This window comes from Lissotriton vulgaris, chromosome 1_1, assembly GCF_964263255.1.
Source record: "Lissotriton vulgaris chromosome 1_1, aLisVul1.2, whole genome shotgun sequence".
Classification (NCBI taxonomy): domain Eukaryota; kingdom Metazoa; phylum Chordata; class Amphibia; order Caudata; family Salamandridae; genus Lissotriton; species Lissotriton vulgaris.
The window spans coordinates 1,825,000,840-1,825,024,985 of record NC_141685.1 but is presented as its reverse complement, the minus strand read 5'-3'; the positions used below and the strand labels follow the sequence as shown (position 1 = coordinate 1,825,024,985).

Below are 24,146 nucleotides of genomic sequence, written 5' to 3'. Positions count from 1 at the left end.
CCAACCTGGCTCAAAATCCTCACCATAAAGGATCCAAGCTATTTCCTAACCCCTCCCATTAGTAGCACTTTTCATATTGCATCAATACATTTTAACTGCACCACACTCTGTTTTAGATATTTCTCACAGTATACATTACAATAAATCCGAAAAGCTACTGTCCAGCTTTCAGTAGTTATCAACATGTTCAACATCTTTGACTGCTCCAGTTCATCTTCAGAGCCTTCAATCACTCTCACTTACCAAAGTAATACTTTGAACACCTCTATGTATTCATCTTTTCGTCTATTTTTTTCTCTCTTGTTTTTTGAAGCCGTAAGATGGGCCCCTAATGACTTGGTCGCCCTAATTTATGATCTGAACTGCCTACAGACACAGACCTATGCCCACCCTTCTCTCCTTCTACCCAATATGACTTGTTGCCTTATTCATCCACCTTAATCATCTCTTTTCCTGTCCCGCCTCTCCAGCCCACCTTATCCCTTCTAGTGTGGTCCTCTGCTGCCTTACCAGTCTATACTCCTGATTTTACACTGGGGTAGCTGGGCAATACTAGAGACTCCTAGTTACCTCACCAGTTATCCCTTCTTCGATCAAAGACCACTTGCAATGTTCGCACTTCCCATAAGTCACATTCCTCCCTACTGCACCCTACATACCGCCCTCCATACCTGCATATTTGGCTTCGCCCTACATCCACATGCCAACACGCCCCCCTACTATCCCTGCTGTGCCTCTCATATCAAACTGTGTACTGAACTCCTAATCACCCCCCTCCCAAGGCTCATTCTCTGCGCCTACCCTCACCCATTTTCTCTCCGCCATGATTTTGCACCCCATTTATTCTTGACCGACTGGCGTCCAATAATTAGTCCTGCCTCTACATTTCTACCCCTTCTACACTCATTTCCCACGCACACCACCCCTTCTGCACCATCCCCACCTATTTTGTACAACTTAGATTATCTTCTTGACCTAGGGCATAATCACTAGGCTCAAGTTAATCATCCTCTTGTGTTCATCTCAGCTTTTTAGCACACCCACAACCTTACTCCTTCACCCTGAGCCTCATTAAGTGCAGCCCCCCTTTCTCTTTCGAAGGCACATCCAAATTGGATTTACCATCATCTGTCCCGGATGAAAAGTTATTTTGCTTTTTTTTCTCAGCAGCTCTTTGACCTTGCTGTCAAAGGGGTCTATCAGTGCTTGCTACTCCTCCAACCTCTTTGACAGCACAGTAGGGATCTTCTCATGAGACATCTGCTGGCCAGGTCCACCCACCATGTCCCTGAGCACCTGGGATGTACCTCACTCCCAAGTCTATCCTGCCATGGGGCCTGGATCGCCCCATCTACCCGAAGAACCAGGGAGTGTGGGGGTGCTGGGGCGGCCATGTCCTTTCGTCACCCCTCCCGCACTCTTGTTAATTGTCAGGGGAGTGGAAATGGCATTAGTATATCCGTTTTTTTACATTAATAAGATTGTACTCTATTACAACATTTATTTAGCACTTATTACCCCATGTAGGTTGCTGAAATGCTCTGGAGATCAGCCCTAGGACTTGTCTGCTTATGCATAGGGACTTTTTTTTCTGTTCAACTGCCTCTATGTAACGGTCTTGATAGTAAACGACCAGTAGAGTTCAGTAAAATACCAGAATCACGTTAGCATTCTCTAGAATCTAGTCCATAGAAATTGTCTTCCACGAGCACCCGTAGACAATATTTTTTTCAAATCTTGTATTTTCAGTGATATGACCATCGAAGGCCCCGATTTTATATTAAAAACAGAGATTTGAACTATACCATTTCCCGCTGATAGGCAATGTTTCTCACGATGTGTTCCCATACCAGTTAGGTGCTTACTTTCCCTCCATGTTACAGAAAAGTAGATTTTTCAGCACCCAGGATAATGTGCTGCATAGCTAAATACATATAAGGTTCCAAATTCGAGACCGATTGCAAATTCTTGATTTTTTTTGTCTCCTTTTGGCTAGGGTGTGTACAGCAAGGAAAATTGGCTTGATGTGCTAGGGCTGCTGGGGGATAATGGCTAACATCATTGATCTGAAGTCAGCAAGGCTTTGTTTCTGCCATGTAGGAAACTCAAGTCTGTTTATGATCATGCTTAGGATGTGGGAGTCTGTATGCGATTTGTTTTAAAGCAATGGTAAAATGTGTGTAGCGTCAATTTGGTTAAGTTAATCGGAAACCAATCTGTTTTCATTGTTGTTTAAAATAAACAATAACCTGTATATCTTTCCTCCTACCTTGATATTGCTGTCATTTAGAGCTTTGGTGAATTTGCAGTTGCTCTCAGTGATGTACTAGAAACCTGGAAGTATTTTCTGCATGATAAACTGGGCCTTCAGCATGAGATGAAAGAGCCTGAAGATTATGCAGAGTTTCGAAGCACCTACGACATTTTTCTGAAGAACAGTAATATGTTGGATCTAATTGATGTCCATCAAAGGTTTTCGGAGCTTGAGGATGCAAGTACCTTTGCACCATTATCTCCTGTAAGTGATATTTAACTTTTCTCAGTGATCATCATGTTTACCTGTTCTGTTTTGGTTCAGTATGCAGATTCCTGCATAGAAATTGTCTTTATGAAGTTGAGCTCTTCATCTACAAAAGTCGAAAGAGTATTGAATCCGTTCTTCGACTATTCGTTTTGGCTTCAGGGTCACTGTATATGCACCAGTAAGCAAAAGTAAGCAGTGCCGGAACCTTTGAAACATCCAGTACTGGAAGCCATTTATTCTGGTTGAACCTGTACAGCTGGGCAACCGTACTGACCATGCACAAAACTGAGGTTTTCCACTTTAAAAAACCCGTTTCTTTCGCTCGCACTGATTGTAAAAATGTGCCCATAATTCTGAACTGACTTATACTTTCTGATTTGTGCTTTTTGATATTCTCTTTAATACATCACACTTCGCACACAATTATGGCACCTTTAAAATCCAGCTGCCAACAATGAATGCTTGTCCCAAACGTAAATCAAAGACCCAGTTCAAAGTATTAAGTGGATATGTTTTTCAAAGAGCCAATGCATTACTCTCACTCTTTTTATTCCCTACAAGCTGCTTCTAGTATCTTTTTGAGTAGGCCATTCATCAATCTAGTACTGAAGGATTCCACTTCTTCCTTTTGGAAATCATTCCAGTATTTATTAGTAAAACCTCTTATTAAATGCAGCCATCTACAAATATTTAATCCTGCACCGAAAGACTGCCTTTTCAGTTGGGATACCGTCAATATAATGTGCAATGTGAGAGTAACCCTCTGGAGCAGTCTTAATCTAATTATCCTTTTTTTGCCATCAGTTACTTGAATTCTTGGATGCCTCAATGAAAAACCAGGTTTCCTTGCTCAGGCTTCTTTGATGGTCGACAAACTGGCCATGTTGTAGCTGTTATGAATTTATCATAATCCACCTTATTTATGTTCCAAAGTAGTTCTAGACCCCACTGTGGCTTGTGACCAATACAATTTCCATAACCAATATGACCTGGATAGGGTTTAACCAGCTAGTTGTTATACCAACCTATCATTGCTGAGTACTGTCTTCCAGTGTCTTGTTTGTTTTTTTTGCATCTTCCACTCGGCCAGCTGCAGTGTGGATTCCAGGGTGCTGAGTGGCCACTTGTTTTTTAGCCGATGGTGGTAGAGCATTGGCAGCGGTGCTCCTTCAATTGAATTCTTCCTGGTCGCCTAATATACTGGTGCTAAAAGGTAGACCTTCATAGGGTAGACTAGCAGCTGGAAACATGCCAGTCTCAGCAGTGCTTCTGGCCAACATTTAAACAAAACTGCTTATGTTTGATACTTTTGAAGAAACCGAAGATTGGGAGACCGAATTTAAGGAGGTTTATTTTTGCTCTGATGCCAAGTGCTTCACTTTAATTTCACATTTTGCAGGTCTATTATTGACCGATTTAGGTCTTATAGGACTGCAGTGACCTTCCTGGCATACTTTGGGCGGGGAGAGGGGGGGGGTTGGGGGTTGGTCTCCCCTGCGGGGAGAGGGGGGGGGTTGGGGGTTGGTCTCCCCTCTCCAATATGCTATCCTTTACATTTCTCACTTTGCTGCAGTATTAGTGGCTTGACTGTCTTGCTTATTCAATGCTTACATCTTTTTGCACATTGACGTGAATGCATTCAATAGCAGTAAATTTCCAATTGCATTTGTTTTATTCTTCTAAAACAGATTCAAATCTTGGAATTTATTTCTGATGGCTTCCACAGTTCGGAAGAGCGAGATCAAGTACTTTCCACTATCTCAACACCAAGTAATGGACTGACTCAGAATAATGCTAAGGTAATACAGCTTGAAGGTTTTTTTCCCTGCTTATTATTTTGTGATATACATATTTTTTTTGCTGACAGCTGAATTTAGGCACCAGCACCTGGATAGAAGGTGCTGGTGTTTCAGCACAGGTGATAGTTAAAAACAGGACCTTGCTGAAGTGGGAATTCAGTGGATGATCGTTAGCGTAGGTAGGGTAATTTGGTCAGCTGCATGTATAGTCCCTTTGAGGAGGAACCAAGATGGAATTGGAGATGGGTACCAGTAGACTAAGCTAGGTTGTTTGGTGGATTGTGTTTCTGAGCAAGAGATCGTGTATTCCATATGCATTAGAAGATCCAATTTCCACATTTTTGTTGTCTTACTGAATCTCTTGCAAATGTAAATTAATGGATTCAGTAAGAAGCCAAATTTACAATGTTGTACACCCTGTTCAAGGTTTGGAGCAAAATAATATCCCGCATGGAGAGGCTGGGTAGGATTAGAAGGCAAGTATACAGGCTCAGAGAAGATATTGTCATGAATTTGGGAGATTTCACTAATGAAGAAAGGCTAGTTCTCAGTATAGAAATCGCGAGGGGTAAAGGAGTAGTCCCAGGCGAGATTTCCGTTAATGTGCTTACAATGTGAAAGATTTATGTTTGAGCCACAGACTCAGTTCTTTCATGGGGAATGTAGCGTCACTGTTTTTAAGGGCAGTTTTGTAGATACCTAGGCAATACTAGTATATTATTTTCTTTGCCACTTTCTAAATTTTGATTTCTTGCATTTTCTCTTTCATGGTCATACTTTCAATTCATGGAGCCGTTGAGTGAACCATGGAGATGTCATTTATTTTTAATTCTTCTGATGGATTAGCAAAAGACTCAAGTGTACATAGGATCCCACTGCAATAGCTATGGTGACCTTATTCAGATCAATTTTGGGGGGAGTGGGTAGACGGAGAGCACAAGAGGAAACCGATATTTCCAATTTCTATACATTTAGTAAATAGAAGTAGGAGGCAGGAATAATGATCAAGCAAGAAATTGGACTGTCCTGATAATAGGAGTAACAATGATGTTAACAAGGAACTTTGCAGAGCCAGAAACCAAGTCCAGCATGTACTCAGTTCACGAGTGGCGTTTGAGACCAATTGAGCAAGAGTACATCAAATAAGTAATTAAGAATGTCTTTCGATGTGTCCTTTTGATGTGATAGTTGAAATATTCTATAAGAGGGATGTTGCCCAAAGTGAAGCTGATTACATCTTCACAAGGCCGAAGGAAAGGAGGATTGTCAGAGGGTTGACAAGCAACCAACATTAAGCATAGTTATATATCCTCCTTACATAAACAAACTTATTTTTGGTGCCGGCAATAGTGAAATAGCGAAAAATTTACGGAAAATTGGCATAACACCCCACTTTTCTCAGAGCTGTTTGGTCCAGCTAACCATGTAACCTGAGGCTTCTCAAATATCAGCATGGTGCCATTTTTTGAGGCATGTTTTAATAAAGGCTGATGGACCTGAATTAAATCCACTCTTTGACTGTTTAGTAATCTGAGAGATTTCAGTCTCCTACAGGCATTGGGCGTTACCTATGTTTTCTGCAATGCACCTAGGTCAGAGCTGGAACATATAAAAGCATGCATCACTGGAGGAAGGTCAAATAAAAAAAAGATGTGCCTTTCCCTCCTGTGTCCCTTTCGTTCCAGGTGTGATGACTGGCTTGCCTTAGGCGTGCCTGAAGAGTGGTCACACTAGTGGGCAATTTTAATGGACGCTATAGCAGGAGTTGGGAGGCAGGTGAGGGGGGGCATTAATCTCTGCCCTCTTTCCACCTCTAGACCACCCCCAACTGTCACTCGTACCAAGGATACCCTAGGGTGAGAGTGGGAAAAGAAACTGGTAAAACAAACTGCCAACTATGGGCTGGGCAGTAAGGAAACCACTCTTTGAAAGGTCCCTAGGAGAGCAATTATGGACAATTTGTTGGAACTGGGATTTGCTGCTGGAGAAGAGGGTCATGGCATTGAATGATTGCAGTTAGAGCTGGGCATGAGAGCTACCTAGAGTAAGCATGGGAAGAAAGGGATGGCTTAGGGGCCTAGTGGGATGGGCTCTGGAGATCTAGCCCCAAGAGCATATTGGGGCTGTAGTTGTAGCTGGAAGGCAAATAGCAGTTTGTTGGATGGATATGTAGGGGGTAGCCTAGGCACGATGGTTAAAGGATTGTGTCAGGGGCATTATGGTACAGGGGACGAGTGTATGTTGAGACAGGACTTTCTTTGGAGAGGAGGAATCATCTTGGGCACCTAGAGAGCCCATATGGGGTATAGAAGAACTAGTGGTGGGGTTACAGATCGAAACACTTTTGCATGCAGGCAGCCATCTAAAAATATTTAAGAATATTCAGAAGTCTCACCCAAATAGGGCACTGCTTAAAGAGCATCAGGCACAGAGGTAGGTGGTAACCAGTGGCACGGAGGAGCGGTTAGAACAATTGTGAGCAGCTGGTACTGAGATTGAGTGTCTTAGTCATTTAGGTCTGTAAGGGCAGTAGGGGCATCGGGGGAGCTTGAGAGGTGGTGTCCCATGTACTTGGGTAGGTTTTTTGCAGTGGGGCATGCAGTGCGGTTATCTTGACAGGAGTAGTGCCTATGGCCACATATGCAAGGTACCTAGGATTTGCAGAAATGTTGGCTTTATTTATGGCACAGTGGAAAAGGGTTGATACGGGCAGTTGATGGCGACGACTGAGCACCCTGTGCACTTTAGGTTGGGGCACAGAGAGCTGCTCTGGGATAACTGGGGTGACCAGTCTTGGGGCATGTAGAGAAAGCATCTGCAACCTACAGTGGTGTGGTCCATAGATTGGAAAGTCTGTAGGGCTTTTATCCGTGTAGTTAGTGTTGTGGGGCCACAGAGTGAGATCTAGGGCGCAGTGGAAATGGTACTTTGGGCAACAGGAATATCCGGTCTGATAGGAACAGATGATGGTGGAATTAAAGGCCTTATGATTCTTGGACAGGGTGATTGGGATCACACAGGGAAAGTAGAAGTGAAGAGAAATAGTTGGCCTTAGGATCCTGAGGGACGTGAACAAGGGCACATTGGTGGTGGAGGTTTGGTGTCTGGGATTAAAGCTGAGGCTAGAGGGACTATTTCATTGGGAAGACGGGGATTCCTAGGGTATGGAGTAGGTGCTCCTGGGCCAAACTGGAAGAGTAATTCAAATATATGGTTGTGGGGTAAGTGGTGACTGGGTGCAATTTGGACTAGTAGGACAATTATGTTGGATGTAATTAAGGGGTACCCTTGGGACCTCCGTGGCAGAAGGAGCATTGCCTTGAGGTGTCTGAGTCAGAAGCCTGTGAGCAATAAAAATGTAAATGATCTTTCGTTCGGGGCTCCCAATCGCATCCAGGATTTTCCTTGAGCTCAATTGATCAATTGAAGTAGTTTACCACTGGTGTTCAGGGGTCCCTGTACAGTTGTCACCCCTAACTGAAAATTAAACCTAATCCTACAGCACTTGGTTTCCAAGGTAGCAAAACAGGAGCAGCCCAAGTTTGAAGTGGTTGGAAACACGAAGCTTAGTACTGTACATAGTAGCAATCAATGAATAATTACCCAGTCAGTACTTTAATGCCCACATAGTTAAATACTATGAAAAAAATTACAAATATGCACAGGTGCATAACGGTATAGCAAATAATCCGCATTAAGTTCATATTGGGAATTACAGTTCTCAACCATTCTTAAAGGATAGGGACTCGCTGAATAAACAGGGTCCAAATCAACTACCCTGAATAATTGTAACGGGGGGTGCTAACTCCATCAATCTAGTCTACATAGATCTGTAAGGAATTAAGTGACAATTGCGCCTGCAGACTAGAACACCTAAAATTAACAATATGCCTAAACACTCCAATTACATGGTATCTTGTATGGCTTCGGCAATAAGCCTAGTGAGGCATAAAACTGTGTTAAAGCATTGGTGAAAAGTATCTCTCAACCCCCTCCCACAAAAGCAACAAAACTGTAGCCAGAATTAAGGTAGCTTGTTACAGGAGCCACAGCTTTTCCACAGGTAACACTTGTTTGCCAGGTTTACTAGCAACTCTTCATGACTCTCTACAAACAGACCAGCTGCCACCAGAATCGAAAATATTAGAACCTTGAGGCACAGTTTTCCCGGGTCTCATGATCATCGGTCATCTGCCTTCTCCCTCCTTGGACACGTCTGAGAATTACTTCCTGCTGCAGACATTTGGGGTGCAACTCTTTGTAGCCACACCTTTGGATTGGGGCAGGTGTCTCAAACCCTGAGGTCTCCGAGGTAAATTTGAAAAGAGCCCTACAGAAGCAAATCCTGCAAAACCTTTAATTTCCACAAGAGCTGCTGTGATTTTTGAGGCCACATCAGATTGTAAAAGTTCTTTGTTCTTCCTGTACAGCTGTGATATCCCTTTCCAGTTGGTGTACTCTTGCAACGCATTTCAACGGCAATTTTAGCCCCTTTTACTGTAGAGGGAGTGTCATCAGACCATTTCACTGGACAATGTGACCTCTGGCACACTAGAGCTAGTTACAGGCCGTTGATAGAATTTTGTTTTCAGTTCCAGACTAGTCAGACTACAGTCTTTGTTGCTTAAATGCAGCAAGAAAAGCGAGTGACGCTGTGTATTGGTTACAGAGGAGTCTGAAACAAAGACACAAACCACGTGGAGGCCTTCCCGCCAACTACTACACAAAACATTTAGAAACAACACCTCTTGTATGACAAAATGGGGTGCATAATATATTGTGTGGCTTTGAGCAGTCAGGCTTCAACAAAGGAACAAGTGTAGAGCATTTAAACAGCATCAAAACAACTGAAGAAGAAAGGATCCAGATTCTCAAGAAATCTGACACCAATTTATAAAACTTTTTTTATATAATTCTTTTTATTGAAAAAAGCATGCGAACAAAGCACATTAATGCTCAACGGGTCTGTAGAGCACATTAATACATCAGCAATAGCTCATGGCACAATACATTCCAAATGGCATCAAAAAATCACATATTATAGCATTACAGCAGCATCCTCCTCCTCACCCGGCTCACATATATCCCAGCAGGAAGTGTTCCATGACCCCCATATTTGTGACCATTTAGTCGGGCACCCCCTAAAAACATAGATAGGTACCTCCTTCACCATGCACCAGTCCATGTCCTTAGCTCAATCGCCAATGTTGGGTGGGTTCCGGGCCCTCCATAAACGTGCAATATTGTGCTTAGCCACCATGGAGCCCAGAGCCACCCAAATTCTCTCCTTAACACTGAGGTCCGTGGGGTCCCAGTTGTTCAACAAAATCAATTTGATGTTACATGGTATCTGCTGTCCTAACGCCTCCTCCATCATACGTACCACCCCTCCCAGTATGTCTGTATTGTAGCACATTCCCACAGTGTGTGAATAAAGCTGCCCTCTTGCCCACAGTGCTGGACCCAGTTAGTGTCTTGGGCATAGCCCATATGGACCAGTGAGGGTCCAGACAAATATGTTCTGTGAAGGATTTTGAGTTGGACCAATCGGAATCTGGAAGAGATGGCGACTTCCTGCATAGATACCACTGCAGCGCGCCAATCCTAGTCATCCAACGACATAGTAGTCCCATTTACCTCTGAGGCGGATCAGGGGATCCGGCATGTTGTTAATGAGTTTTCTATATACAAGGGATATAGCCTTCTCTGGCAAATTGGCATCCAAAATCCTGTCCTCCAGCGGTGAGGACTCCGGGATGTCGGCCCCTTTTGGGAGAACTGCGAGCAACACGTGCCTGATTTGGAGATACTGAAACTGTTCAGAATTGGCCATTTCATATTATTGCTGCAATTGGGAGAATGGTATGACCTCGCCCGATTTCCATAGGTCCCCAATTCTGGAGATGCCAATGGTTTCCCATTTGTCGAATCCCTGGGACCACAACAGTCGACCCAGCCGGTCACTGTGCCATAGCGGTATGGCCCTAGTGAGTTTGCCCTCCCAACCCAGACTCCTGATAGCGTCTTTCCACACATGCACAGCGTGTTTGTCGGACGGGACGGATAACCGTGATTTACTATACACCGCCCCCTCTGGGAGGAGCCATCGGTCTATTCGGAAGCCCGGGTCGTCTTATCGTCTATATCTGCATTGGTTGACGGCAACAAGCTGTGAAGCCCAATAGTACAGTTTCATATCAGGAAGCCCAATTCCACCATTGTACCAGCCCAACGCAGTTTCTGAGCAGCAATGCGGGAGTGGCTTACCCTCCCATAGTAATTCCCGAACTAAAGACTCCATTTCCTTGAAGTACGACGCTGCTACCGGTATTGGCGTGTTCTGTAGCGCATATAAAAGTCGGGGGAGGGACATCATTTTAAATAGTGCCACACGCCCCAGGAGAGTTAGGGGGAGTGACTTCCAGTGCTGGACATCTGATTTGAGGCGTGTTAACGGAGGCCAGAGTTTAGTCTCATAAAATCGAGACAAGTCTTTGGATACCCAGATTCCCAGATATTTGAACCCTGCCACGGCATCCGTCATTTGACAATCCCTGACAAGTCTGGGCTTCTGCCTATTGAGGACGTAGAGCACAGATTTGGACAAGTTGATCCAGTAACCTGCGAATCTGCCAAAGATGCGAAATATGTCCATCACCACGTTGAGCAATTTTGCCCGGGAGGCAAGGTAAAGCAGGATAAAAAATATTGCATATTTTTATGAATTTATGGACACCAAAATGATCAGTTTCCACTGGATTTTCCGGAGATATAGATTTTACCAGGAAGAATAAATCAAGACTTCTCACTCTGCCGCAAACAAAGCATTGTCAAATTCAACTAATTTGACACTTTGAAAATTTGACAACAAAAAGTTGCATCGGGGTGAATATGGGTACTTGGAAGTACTTTGGGTAACCAACTCCGGTGGGGAGCCACTCAAAGGGACCAACAAGGTCCAAAGAAAGTTACCTTTGCAAGAAAAGCAGTCTTGAGTCCAGTTCCAATGTTGGTGGTCCCTTGTCATTGGCTTCTATGAAGTGGTCCTGTTGCTTGGGAATACAGGGTGCTGAAGATGTGTGGTCGACGGATCTTCCTGGGGCCCTTCTTTGGCCCATAGCCCTTGTGGGGCGACTTTGGCCACAGAGGTTGACGTCCCTTAAAGTTCTCCTTGGTCCAACAAAAGTCCAGTCGCCACTGGACTACTAGTCGCAATGAAACCAGGGTTGTGCCTCCGTTGGTGATAACTTTCCTTCTGGGTGACCAAACTGCACTTCAACAACTCTCCCTGGTCCAGCAGACTTTGGTGCAACTTTTGAGTGCAAGTTCCTTGCCTCCCAGGCTGCACTGCGAAAAGGAGCAATGATTTGGTGATATAACCTACCAACCTACCAAGGAAGGCTTCCTCAGCTTTTGTGGTCCTATGCTGCTGACTTGAAATCCAGCCAACTGACTCTAGGAGTCCCTACTTCAGACTGGGCTCGGGAGCAGCAGTTGCAGTCCACCTTCGGTGCAGCCTCCTCTTTGCCCATTCAAAGGTCAGGAGGGCAGTCCTTCTTTGGTCCTCTTCTCCAGTACAGGTGAGATATTACCTCTTGGAGCCCTGGGGTGCCTCTTTTATGCCGAGAAGGTGCCCTTAGGGGCGTGTGCAGTCACCAGCCAAAGGGCTACTTGGTTTCCTCATGACTGATGACAACTTCCAGTGTAGTGTGACATCTAGCTATCACAGAGTGCTATATTCTGCCCACTCCCAAGATGTTGGGTCCCCTCGACTGGTTTGTGAAGCTCAGTAGTCTGCCCTAGCGGTGTGGCTACCTGGGGGCTACACGCCCATGGAAAAACCGGTTCGGCCAGTGTTTACCACTCTGTCCTTTACACCAACCTGTCTACCCAGCTAAGAGTAGTCCCTCTAGATTGTGGTTACCATTTGCCCTTTAAAGGTGGCTTTCCCTTTTTGAAGTTCACTTTTTGGGCTAACACCCCAGGTGGCTTCCTTCCAGGAGGCGTGAACACCTACTGCAGCGCAGCAGGCCTCTATTGTTACCTCTTGTGGAGACTTTGACACACCTACCCAGGTGGGCAGAAGGCTGTCTAGTGGTCAGCCTTGGCAAATGGCCACTGGAAAACCTGGGCACACAGACAATTTTCTAAAAGTTTAATGTGAAAATAAGTTACATTAATTTCAACTTGGCCATCAAGTCGGGCTTAATATAATGAGTTGTTTGGTAACTTGAAGTACCAACTTTGGTATTCTCATTCAGTAGTCACAGCAGAGTTGTCGGTGTGTAACGCTGCATTGCCAATGAGGCTACCAGTCTCGTAGTAAAAAGGTGAATTGTGAGTTTTTAATGTCAGAATATGTAAATCCCATGTTCTAATTTTTAATGTGCTGCATCATTCCTTAGGACTCGATAGGCCTGCTGCAGGGGCAACATACATATATTTAAAGTAAGTTTGGGCTTTGTGATGACTTAAAATGGCAAGTCGAGTTAGCAGTTTTAACTGCTCTACCAGTCTGCTGTGGCAGTCTGGGAAACATGCTCATGTCATACTCGTGGTGGTGATACAGCTGTAATTTCTCAATGCAAAACCTTATCTACCTCTATTTCACCGCTGAAAAGGTGTTGGGCCCTTGACACCATGTATTACCTCCAGGACACTTTACATAAACAGTCAAAAATGCAATTATCATTTAAGCCAATATAGAAAATTGTTGAGTAATTTTAAAGGGTTTTATTTTCTAGTAAAAAGTACATTTTTTCTCTGACCCTTTATTCATTAGTAAAATATCAATATCAATCGGGTTACAGAATTGGGAAAACAGGAAAATAGCATTAATACAGAACATTTTACAGTCTGCATATAAGCATCGCATGTAGAAAAGAAAAATGTGGCGCAAAAAGTCAGTCAAAACTCTTAAAGAGTTTCTGAGAGAGTCCGTTTTACAAGGCTTATCAATTAATAGTTGGCAAAAATCTCCCATAAAGAGAAATAAATACATAAGACAAATACATATTTTCAGACCTAGTTGATTAGTCAAAGCATAAACTTAGTTTTAGCATCTAATTCTACATTCTGCCTGTCTGTGTTTGGAGCAAGACAGCCCGCCCTTCACCAGTCCACAGAGGATTGTGGTCTGCCTTGCCAAAAATATGAAGTGCAAGGACTTTTCTGGAAAAAAAGAGCAAAAACCCCCCCACCTGACTCTCCTCGGAAGCAATCTCCTCCCAGGCTGCACCCTTGACGATCACGTACCTAACCCATATGATGTCTGGTCTAATCTGTTCCTTCTCTCTAGAGCTCACACGCCCCCCTAAAGCCCAAGAGCCTAAAAGCCAAACACACCTCCTAAGAGTTCATTATTTATGCTCTAATTTTTGGCAGACTACACAAAAATGTTTCATATTCAGAAAAGCTTGTACCTGATTGGTTAGCCTAGATGTGTTACAAAATAAAGGGTTATACCCACAAAGTCACTGTTACCTGGGTGAAAGTGTAGTACAGGGAAGAGGGGTCCCAGAACGTAGAAACACAAAGGATTTTGACAGATAATAAATGTAACATTAATACAAAAATAGTGACAACATTGTTATTTAATCACAATGTGTAGGCACATAATCCCACAGATAAATGCAAGCGAAATTCAACGCAATAAGTGCCCCAGAGGGAGATCAGGTGGGAGGGGAAGTGGTGTTGGGAAACGTGTAGGGTATTTAGGGTAGTGACATAGCAATGGTCAAAGACCTTAATAAGCAATAAGATTGATCTGATTTACAGAAAACAAAGACTGAGTTCAAAAACAAATGTTATACATCATGCTTCCAATAGAATTACAATCCATGATATTTGTGGAAGGAAGCTGATCTATGGACTGTGAGAGGTCTGTCGACGTTTCGACCCATGAAAAACACAGGCAATTATGAGTTCCTTGCTGGGAGGCTTCATCAGGACTGGGTGGGGCGGATTACCATGAAGCAGATTACAATGGTATCATGGTAAGTTTTGAATCATTGAAGGGAGAAACATCGCAAATGCTGCGGGAAAATATCGGCTAAGTCAACCTCCGATGTCACATGTTGGTTTGGGTAGTGCCGCCGCGATGCGGTCGGTTGGAGTGGAAAAGTTCGTAAAAGATGGTGTGCTTAATGTAGAAAATCCTGAAGGGGAACCGATCGGGAATCTGTTGGCTAGAATAAATCCTCCACAGGCATTCCCGATCGCGCTATGGAGGATTTATTCTAGCCAACATATTCTCGATCGGTTCCCCGGTGGGATTTTCTTCATTAAGCACACCATATATTATTAACTTTTCCACTCCAACCGACCGCATCGCGGCGGCACTACCCAAACCAACATCTGACATCGGAGGTTGACTTAGCCGATATTTTCGCGCAACATTTGCGATGTTTTTCCCTTCACTGATTCAACATTTACCATGATACCATTGTGATCCACTTCATGGTAATCCGCCCCACCCCCGTCCTGATGAAGACCCCTCAGCAAGGCACTCATAATTGCCTGCCTTTTCCGTGGGTCGAAATGTCGACAGACCTGCAAACATTCCATAGATTAGCTTCCTTCCACAAATATCATTGATTGTAATTCTATTGGAAACATGATGTATATGATTTGTTTTTGAACTCAGTCTCTGTTTTCTGTAAATCAGATCAATCTTATTGCTTATTAAGGTCTTTGACCATTGCTATGTCACTACCCTAAATACCCTACACATTTCCCAACACCATTTCCCCTCCCATCTGATCTCCCTCTGGGGCCCTTATTGCATTGAATTTCGCTTGCATTAATCTGTGGGATTATGTGCCTACACATTGTGATTAAATAACCATGTTGTCACTATTTTGTATTAATGTTAAATGTATTACCTTTCAAAATCCTTTGTGTTTCTACATTCTGGGACACCTCTTCCCTGTACTACTGGTTAGCCTAGATGGCATGAGGTCTCCTCATCCTGATCTCATTGCAAAAACCATACCGGTTTTAACAAAAAATGGTTAATGATTAATATATTTATGTTTTAGCAACATTTACTAGGAAAAATGTTTTAGTCTTTTTCCCTTCCTTCCTGTCGCATCGCAGGCAGCAAGAATACTTTCACTATCACTGGTACATTGGCACAATAACAAGAATGTACAGTTCGCAGTGGCCTTGACTCCTTCTGTACTTGAGGCACGCTGGTATAATCCGTGCATGCTCTCTTCTTTTTAATGCAAGTCACAGCCTTACTGGATTCACAGGCAACCATTTTATCTTGGGCCCAAAAACAAAACACAAGAGTATTAACTTTATGTAAATAAACCCATTGTTTTTCCAACCCCATACTAATACCCTGTAAAATGATTACCTAGCAAACCTATTAGTTTAAAGCAGCTTTTCTTATTGTTTATGCACAACATGCAAAATGTGCAATGTGCAATATAGCATGATACATGCACTAGTGTAAAATTTTCAAAGCGCACACAGTTAGTACATACTCATAGCAACATGCTTTAATGTTTTAGATAGCTTTTCATGCAAAAAAGCGTTTTGCCCCGCGTGTAGTGTTTGGTGCATTATTAATTAACACACGTTATAAAAAGTGGCGTTCTAAACTGAAATATTTTTTTTCTAAATATGCAACAAAGCCAAATTCTTTTAAAACCGGGATAGTGAATGTAGATTGCAAGGAAAATGAGCTGGGAAGAGAGAACACATTCTATGGTTATTCTTCACAACTAAGAAGGCCACTTAAATCACAAGTTTTCTCTACACTGCGAAAAACACATGTTAATTCAGCAAAAGCATTTCAGACTGACTAGGCCTCATTTCCTGTCTTATGTGCCATGTGTTATCACTTGCACCAAAATGTGCGGGTTAATTTAAGTGCCGTCTGTCTGAAGCATCAAAATGAAGCAATGCCTGACTCCAGATGAAATCTGCTCCATCAGTGGCATGGCTAGTGCTGCAGTCCATGAGTGATGCTTTAAATTAGTGGCCCTAGGTACACCTGGTATATATAATAGGGAATTACAAGTAAGTTAAGTTATGCTAATTGGGTAAGTCAATCAACATGTATCTCTTTAAGGATCAGAGCACATGCACTGATTAGCAAGGTTCACGGCATTTTAGAGCCATTACAATAGTGCCCAGTAGTCAAAAGGGGAACAGAAATGTGGAGTGAAACCTGTAAAAAGCCTGTTTCCTCAGAAGAATGAAGGGAGAGGAGACTGTCACTGTACTTCAAAGGGACACCTCCCTCCTTCCTTTTATTCACAACACCCTGTTCATTCCATAGGTCCTTAGTAAATTCTCTATGATCTATATTCTTGTCTGGCAGGCTCTTTTTATCCTTTGGATAAAAGTCCTAGTTGTGACAGAGAAACCATCCGCCAAACTCTAAATCCGGCATAAAATCTTTCAGCTGCAGCGAGGTAGACAACTATTGGATAATTAGCTATTTAACTGTCTACCTCATAAACTGTGAAGACTCTTTACTGTTTCCATGCCTGCAAGCCAGAAGGTACGTAATCTCTGCTATTTAGCAAATAGCTTACTTAATAACAGAAAACCACTATTTATCTGGCTGCCAGCGAAACATACGCCACCTTTGTTTATTTATGAATTTGGGAAATGCGGTTTGTAAAGGCTCCTAGTTTAGATGGAGAGGTCAAATGTTTTTATCCAAGATGACGTCATGTTTTCAAGGTAGAGAGCCGGTAGTAGAAGCCCCGTAAAGGCTTGCTGGAGAGAAGGGTCACCTTCTCTTAAATCCTGCTTGTTTAGAATATGTGATGAAATGAGGTTTTTCATGTAAAAATGTTAGCGAAAATGTTCCTCTACCCACACAATGCATCATTTCTACTCTAGTATATCCTGCATCTTTACAGTCTGTTCACCCCTTGCGTCCAAAATTAACAAATTTCAGTTGTAGTAAAAATATTCCCGCAGTACCACTAGTTTAGAGATGGGCATGTTTGTTTTTCAACTAAAGTGAAGCATAACTATACATCCATGCCTATATTTAAAGTGGACCCTGACTGTTTATCTTTGGGGCACTGCCCCCAACACCCTGTGTATTTGTATTTGTATGGGATTTACAAAGTGCCGGAATCGCCCCTGAAGGAGTATCTCCGTGCTACAAAAGGCGTATGATAGGCCAGAGTAAATCAGTAACGGAACAGAATATTACCTATATCTAACCTTTGCCGTTATGTCTTGTTGGCTAATTACTTGTTTGTGGTTTAGCAAACTCTAGCTTAGTTTGTTGATCATTCGGAAATGTTAACAGTTTTGTAATGTGTGTAGAATTTACTAAGTAAACATTTTTTTCTCCTATATTTTGTGCAGCTTCGTTCAGTGATGAAGAGGATAATTTGTTCATATTTAAACCTGCTGGTGAATTCAAAAAATGATTTGGCATTGGCTTTGATTCTCAATGTTCCTGACCGAGGCCTGGGACGAGACGCTTTCAGAGATCTAAGACATGCAGCACGGAGCAAGCAGCTGTCTCTCTTTCTGGTATTTTGTCTGTTTTTGGAGCAGATGCATAGCGAATGCAACAGCTGACTGTTAAGCAGGAGAATAGAGGGGCGGGAAAGGACTTATCTAGGAATAATTGGTAGTGCCATATAGCTCCAAATGCTCTAGGTTCCACCTGTGGGTCTACTGAACATGTAAAGATGGCTTGAATTTTAGAGCACTAATTAATATGTTGTGTGTATTTTATATTTATCTTCAATAATGAACTAAACACTTCTCTTAAAGGTAGTGCTGCTGCCGGTTATTTTGTTGTGAGAAGAATTATTATTTGGGGTATTTGCGAGACCTCACTAAGGATTAAGGTTGTTATTCCATATCCTGTCTAGTTAGGTTACTTTAATTTAAACCTTAGTCCTGTCCTGTCCTGGGTAGCTGTGGCACAAAGCAGTCAGGCTTAACGTAAAGGCAACTGGTGTAAAGCATTTATTAGTACCAAATTAGTCAAACAAATTTGAAATCCCACTGAAGTGTACAAAACAAAATAAATTCCACTGAGCACATAGACACCAAAATGACAAAATTCAGATCAGGGGTAAATGGAAATATGGAAACGTGATTTTTATTTTGAATCTTAGTTTTCTAGCACAGCAAAGTGCTCTACACCGGGTGACCGTCAAAAGTCCAGGCTGGCCGCTATAGAGCACGGGTCTGAGACATGGACCAGGTGTGAAGTCTTCCTTTTGTCTTAGTCTTTTTTTTCTGTAGGAATTTTCTCATTTGCTGGTTGGGATACTGGCTGAATCTAACAGAGAGCTCGATGATGGCATTGTGCTCCTTGCTGATTGTCCCCGTGAAATCCTGCATGTTGGCACATAGAAACTTTTGTGGAAGTAGAACTTCTTTCAGCAGGGCAAACTAGCAAATTGAATCTGATCAGCGATGGAACAATGGCGGCTGGGTTTTGGCTGCAGTCCCATGGTAGCCTTGGGTTCTTTTAGGAAAAAGTTCCTAAAAGATTTCTAAGTGTCCACTTTTTAAATCTTTAGCCGGGAAAAGGCTAAATTTTAACAACAACTAGGGGGACCAGGACCTTTTAGGCACAACTCTGTGAGTTAGGGCTCAACATTTCAGAACCCTCCAGCAGGGTCCAGGGCAAATCCAGTTGGAACTTCTCAGCTCTTCTTTGTTGCAGGCTTCTTGCAGCTTTTGTGTTCCTGGAGCTTAACAGGAGGCTAGCCAACTATAAACTAGAGTCCACACTTCTCTCTTGGGTTCAGGTGGGAGCATGTCCAGCCCTTGGGGTTTCTCACCATAGCCAAAACAGCAGACTGAGCCCTTCTTCTCAGTTACAGTCCTTTGGTTCAGTAGGTACAGTACTCCTGTTTTCCACAGGCCCATCAGTATTCTGAGTATGATGTACCTGACACTAGCTTGTGGGTTGGGGAGAATCCCTGATTAATAGAAGTCAAATTCCTATGGGCAACTATGCCCACTCTTAAATCAATTCCTGGGGTTTTGGCTCTAATCCCTCTGCCAAATCCAAGATGCCAGAATGTTTCTTCTTTGGGTTAGAGTTATAGGCTGACACTTGAGGTGTGTCTAGGAAAATGAGGAACTCTCCCAACAAAACTAGTTCTGGGACAGTTCTCTTCGGTGAAAGTACCCGAGATTTCTGGCACTTGGTTCCACTCTGGCTGGAATGCCAGAAACCGGTCCTCGGAAGCTTGTTTCCGGTCCAGGAAAGACATGGCTTAGCAGTTCGGGCTTGACTGTTCCCATGAGGCACAGGGTCAGACTGATTTGCATATAGCCATGTCTGAACTGGGGTGGCGGAGTGGGTGATGGATTAAACCCAGATCTTTTGACTGGGTGTGAGTGTTTGATTCAGATGCTCCGTCCATCACCACCCCCTTTTGTACCGACTCTGGCTACTTTGACCATAGCTGGGGCAGGGCTAAGTGTAAGTTACATTTGCCTGTGAGAGGGGCTGCCACTTTAAAACTTGCACAGTTGGTGGCCATATCCCCTTGCCGCTCCTACCCCTCCCACCCCCAAGCCATCATGTCAGGAGGAGGTCAAACTTCCTTCCAGCCAAGGCCCTTTTGCTCTCTTCCCTGATAGTAATTCACATCTCCCAGCAGGCTTCCTGGCTTCAGTTAGCGATTATCTAAAAGGCATTAGGTAGGAAAATGGTGCCATTTCAAAATGGTAATTTACCAACCAATTAGATTGTAAATTCCTATTAATATAAGTTCTTTGGTCTAGCTATTCCAAAACTGAAACAATACATTATAAGATGTTCTAAAACAAACTAGTGCTTTTCTATTGGAGAGACCGCTTTGCCACAGTAAAAAAGAAGCATTTGCAATGCAATAGGTCTCGCATTTGCGAGAGTTAAAGCTATTGGCATTGTGAATGTCAATACCTTTTATTTATGTGTTTTAAAAACCAACACATAAATAAAAGGCATTGTCATTTACAAAGTTAACATCTCAAATTTTCGCAAATGCAAGATCTATTGCGTTGCAAATGCTTGTTGGAAGGAGTAACCAGCCAATGTCTATTAAGGAGGACAGCAACCCCACAGCAGTCCGCAAGGGGCAGCAGAGCACGTTAATCTCTCCTCTGAGCAGCACAGAAGGCAGGATTTAGGAGCAGGGCGGGCCGAGAGTTCATGAAACTACCACCGTAGGGCAGCTGAGGACAACAAACCTCTCAATGAATGTCTAAAACCTTCCATAAGAGTGAAGCATTTCTGTATGTATTTATTTTATGTTTGCAGTTTTCTGAACACAGACTTGGCCTGGGGGCACTACAGCGCTTCACAAGAGAGCAAGATGTGTGTTCCGGACAACAAATGGAAGCAAAAGGAGTTGTCCGCTTATGTCCGCATAGGAACACTGCCAGTAAGAATTACTTTAGAGGACCGTCATAATGAAGGGGTCCTCAAGCAGCAAAACAAAACCAGCCTGGGAGTGGTGTGTGCGCGCGCAGTCTGCTCATTTTAGAGCACTTCACTCGTGCTAGTGGCGCGCCCCTGCTAGCTCCCGCAAGGTGGATGCCGCCACAATCATGTGTGTGTGCTTGAAAATTAGCAGAGCTACGGGGAAAAGGCCCTCCTATGCAGCGCATGCGTGCTCCGTAGGCGACACCTAATGACTTTGGAGATTGTACACTGCCAGGACATGTAAGACTTAGTACACATGTCCTGCAGTTTTAATACATCCATCCTGCCCTATGGGTGCTTAGGGCTCACCTGTTAGGTGATTTATAGGAATTAAATATGGCAGTTGAAGCCTAGCAAAGGGGTTATTTTGCCATGTTGAATTTGCAGTTTTAAAGCTGCCATGGCAGGCCTAGAGTTATGTTTTCAATTTGTCACTGTAGTGGCGGCACAATCTGTTCTGCGCTCCACTAGTGATATTTAACTTATAGTCCATGCAGAGTGAGATAAATTTGCCGATAACAGCCAAGTGCACATTATTTTAGGGGTCGAAACACATGCACTTGACGTCAGTGTCCCAGTGTTCAGAGTCTGTACTAAATCTAGCAAAAATCAGGTGTGAATCTGCAAACAGGACAGTTAATCGCAGTTGTTTTTTTGTTGTTTAAATTTGCTTTATTGATTTCCATTGCATTAAACACAATACGACAAACTAGGTCCCTGTTGGCTGCCCCCTACACCCGCACCGTACCACCCTCCAACCTCAATTAGGGAACTCCTTATACCACAGGGTAGTCCAATGTGGCCATGAGAGCGAGCAGTGGTAGTCCCCCCTACTAATAATGCATTCAATTACCCCAAAAACAAACATCCCCTCCCCCAACCCTGCTCCCCCCCCCCCTCCTCCCCCCGACCTCCCTCCACCTTCAGTGTCGCATCTTCCTTCTTGATGTAGCGCAAAGGACGTGCTTATGTGAGTACTAACTTGAGGAGCTGGACCCCATGGCAAACTCATCCGCGAGTCGCAGCACCCTGAGGTATTTCGGACAGGTAAGTTAATTGAATTCCCCAGCTATAAGAGAAATGAAACGTTGCCATATGGTGGTGAAGGAATCTGCCGTCTGAGTAAGTCGCCTGTATCTGCTCCATACCAATTATATACCGGAGCCTGTGGAGCCAGCCTGTGCGTGTAGGTTTCCTCGTAGTACCCCCAGAGTGAGAGGATATGATGTGCCTACTGCCAACCCCATCTGTCTCCCCCTGATTGATTTGAGTGGAAACGTTAGGGCATTAGGGAGGCCTAATAATGTGTAGGCTGGAAAACGGGGAATCTCTGTCTCGAAGTGTGTCAATGTTGTGAAGTACTTCTTTCAAGTAGTCTGTCACCTCCTTGCGCTCCCACAACAAATGTGTCAATGTCCTCACATTTCCACACCCCCTCCAGCATGTGGAACTGCGGCTTGTGGTGTGGCTCACCAGTTAGAGGCGGCAGACCCGGGAGCAGAAGTCGGCCGGGACCAGGGTTCAATTCCCGACGCGGCAGGGTCGTGGACTTGGGTCAGCGGACTCGATAATTCTCGCTTCGGTGCCTACTCTAATCTGGGGTCCCACTCGGCAACTCTGGGCATTAGCTTGCCTAATCTCCACAACGCCCCCCCCCCCACGCCGGGGATGCCTGGCTCCACCCTGGGGACTCCCAGCAGGGACCATCCCACAGGGAAAGCCAGGACGGGTTCCCCAGCGTTGCACAGCGCCAGGAAACCTCCGGGTAGCAGCGCGCTTTACAAGTGCAAACATAATAATAATAATAATATTAATAATAATAATAAAGGTCGGGGATGCCCAAGCCACCTTCTATAGGAGGCTGCCTTGCCAAGTCCCTGCGGAGTCTCGGACGTTTACCCGCCCATACGAACTGCCGTATTGCATCCTGCATTTTCTGAAGCATCCCGATCTGTGGAGTTACTGGAATAGTTTGGAACAGGTATAGGACCGTGAGTAGTAGGGACATTTTTATCGCCGCCACACGCACCAGCCAAGACAGCGGTTGTTGCCGCCATCTCTTCAGGTCCCCTTGAAGTTGAGCAAAGAGTGCTGTGTAATTTTGATCAACCGTCTGTGTCATGCTGATTGTCAGGGTGATCCCCAAGTATGGCAAAGACATGCGGGAGGACAGTCTCCCAAACTGCCGCAGACCGCCAGCGGTCCTACGGGCGTTACAGCCCAGTGGAAGAATCAAGGATTTCCCTACATTCATTTTGAATCCCGAAACTTTCCCAAAGGTCTCCATTTCTGTTAGGTAAACTGGCACCGAACGTGAGGGGTTGTCTACCGCCGCAAGTATGTCATCTGCGTACAGGCTAATGGTATGCGGCCTAACGTGACACCAGTGATATCAGTTTTGTCACGGATTCTCTGCGCAAATGGGTCAATATAAAGCTTCAAGAAAGGATTTGGTCATGGGTACCTCCCCGTCCCCTTGGTCTGCGGGTGGCTTAGCTGGTGGAGAGGGGGGGGGTATATTGTATTGTTCTTGTTGCCCTTGGGAGGGCCCTTGAAGAGCATGTCAGTAAGTGTTCGCCCACCTAATCTCCTGGCGTTGGCCATTTTCTTCTTTGATCCTGCAGCGCACCCTTTCAAAATGTTGGCGGCCTCAGCAGCTCCCGTGCCGCGCGTAGGTGGGGGGGGGGAGGGGCTTAGTGGCTGACCGAGGCGATGCAGATGCGGAGCAGCCCCAGTTGCTTTCCGGGTCTTCCTCTCTAATTCGGGCTAGTACCGGTATTTTGACATCGACCAGGGGTACAGTTCAGGGGGTCCGCTATCTCGCCAGGGGCAAGGTGAACAACCGCCGACTCTTCAGAGAGGCCACTTCGGCTCTGTCCCCCGCACGCTGTTGTGATCCGAGGATAGGAAGGCGGGCACCGGTTCGGGAGAAGAGCCCAGAGGTGACAAGGATTTGGGCTCTGGGGCCAGATGTACACCGCTCTATCACCTGGGGGGAAGTCGCCGTGGGTCCCGTGAAGGCCTATCCCTCGACCAGCAGCAAGTGCCAGTTATCTTCGTTCTTGGGTGGATCGCCGCCCGCCTTCTGTGCCAGGGCGCTCTCCCAAATGCGCCTCGCAATCACTGGATGTCGCGGGGGGGGCCTCGCTCCCCACCCGTTGTCCACAGTTGCTAGTTCATGTGGCCGATGCCCCTCGCCCCACAGCTGCGGGTGCCCACCTAGGCCAAGCGGGGCCGCAGTCGGGTCAGTCGCACAGGCCTCGAAGCCTCAGCCGAAATTTTCACGCCTGCTTAGATCGGCGGTCTCTGCCTCCAGCGCTGTCCGCCGTTTGCCTCATCCAAGTCGCCGCGCGCGGGGGGGGGGCGCGCGCGCAACGCCTCACCTCCGTTCATTCAGGTG

At 44.7% G+C, this 24,146-nt stretch overlaps 1 protein-coding gene across 2 annotated transcripts in view; it reads left to right on the top strand.

Annotated features, from left to right (window-relative positions):
* Window positions 1–24,146, top strand: part of PARPBP (PARP1 binding protein) — a 196,636-nt gene that overhangs the window by 27,083 nt on the left and 145,407 nt on the right. For both annotated transcript variants that reach the window (XM_086919200.1, XM_086919193.1), the window contains exons 3-5: window positions 2,291–2,518; window positions 4,213–4,323; window positions 17,668–17,838. In XM_086919200.1, the coding sequence (XP_086775326.1) occupies window positions 2,291–2,518; window positions 4,213–4,323; window positions 17,668–17,838 (510 nt within the window). The remainder of the gene's footprint in view (window positions 1–2,290; window positions 2,519–4,212; window positions 4,324–17,667; window positions 17,839–24,146) is intronic.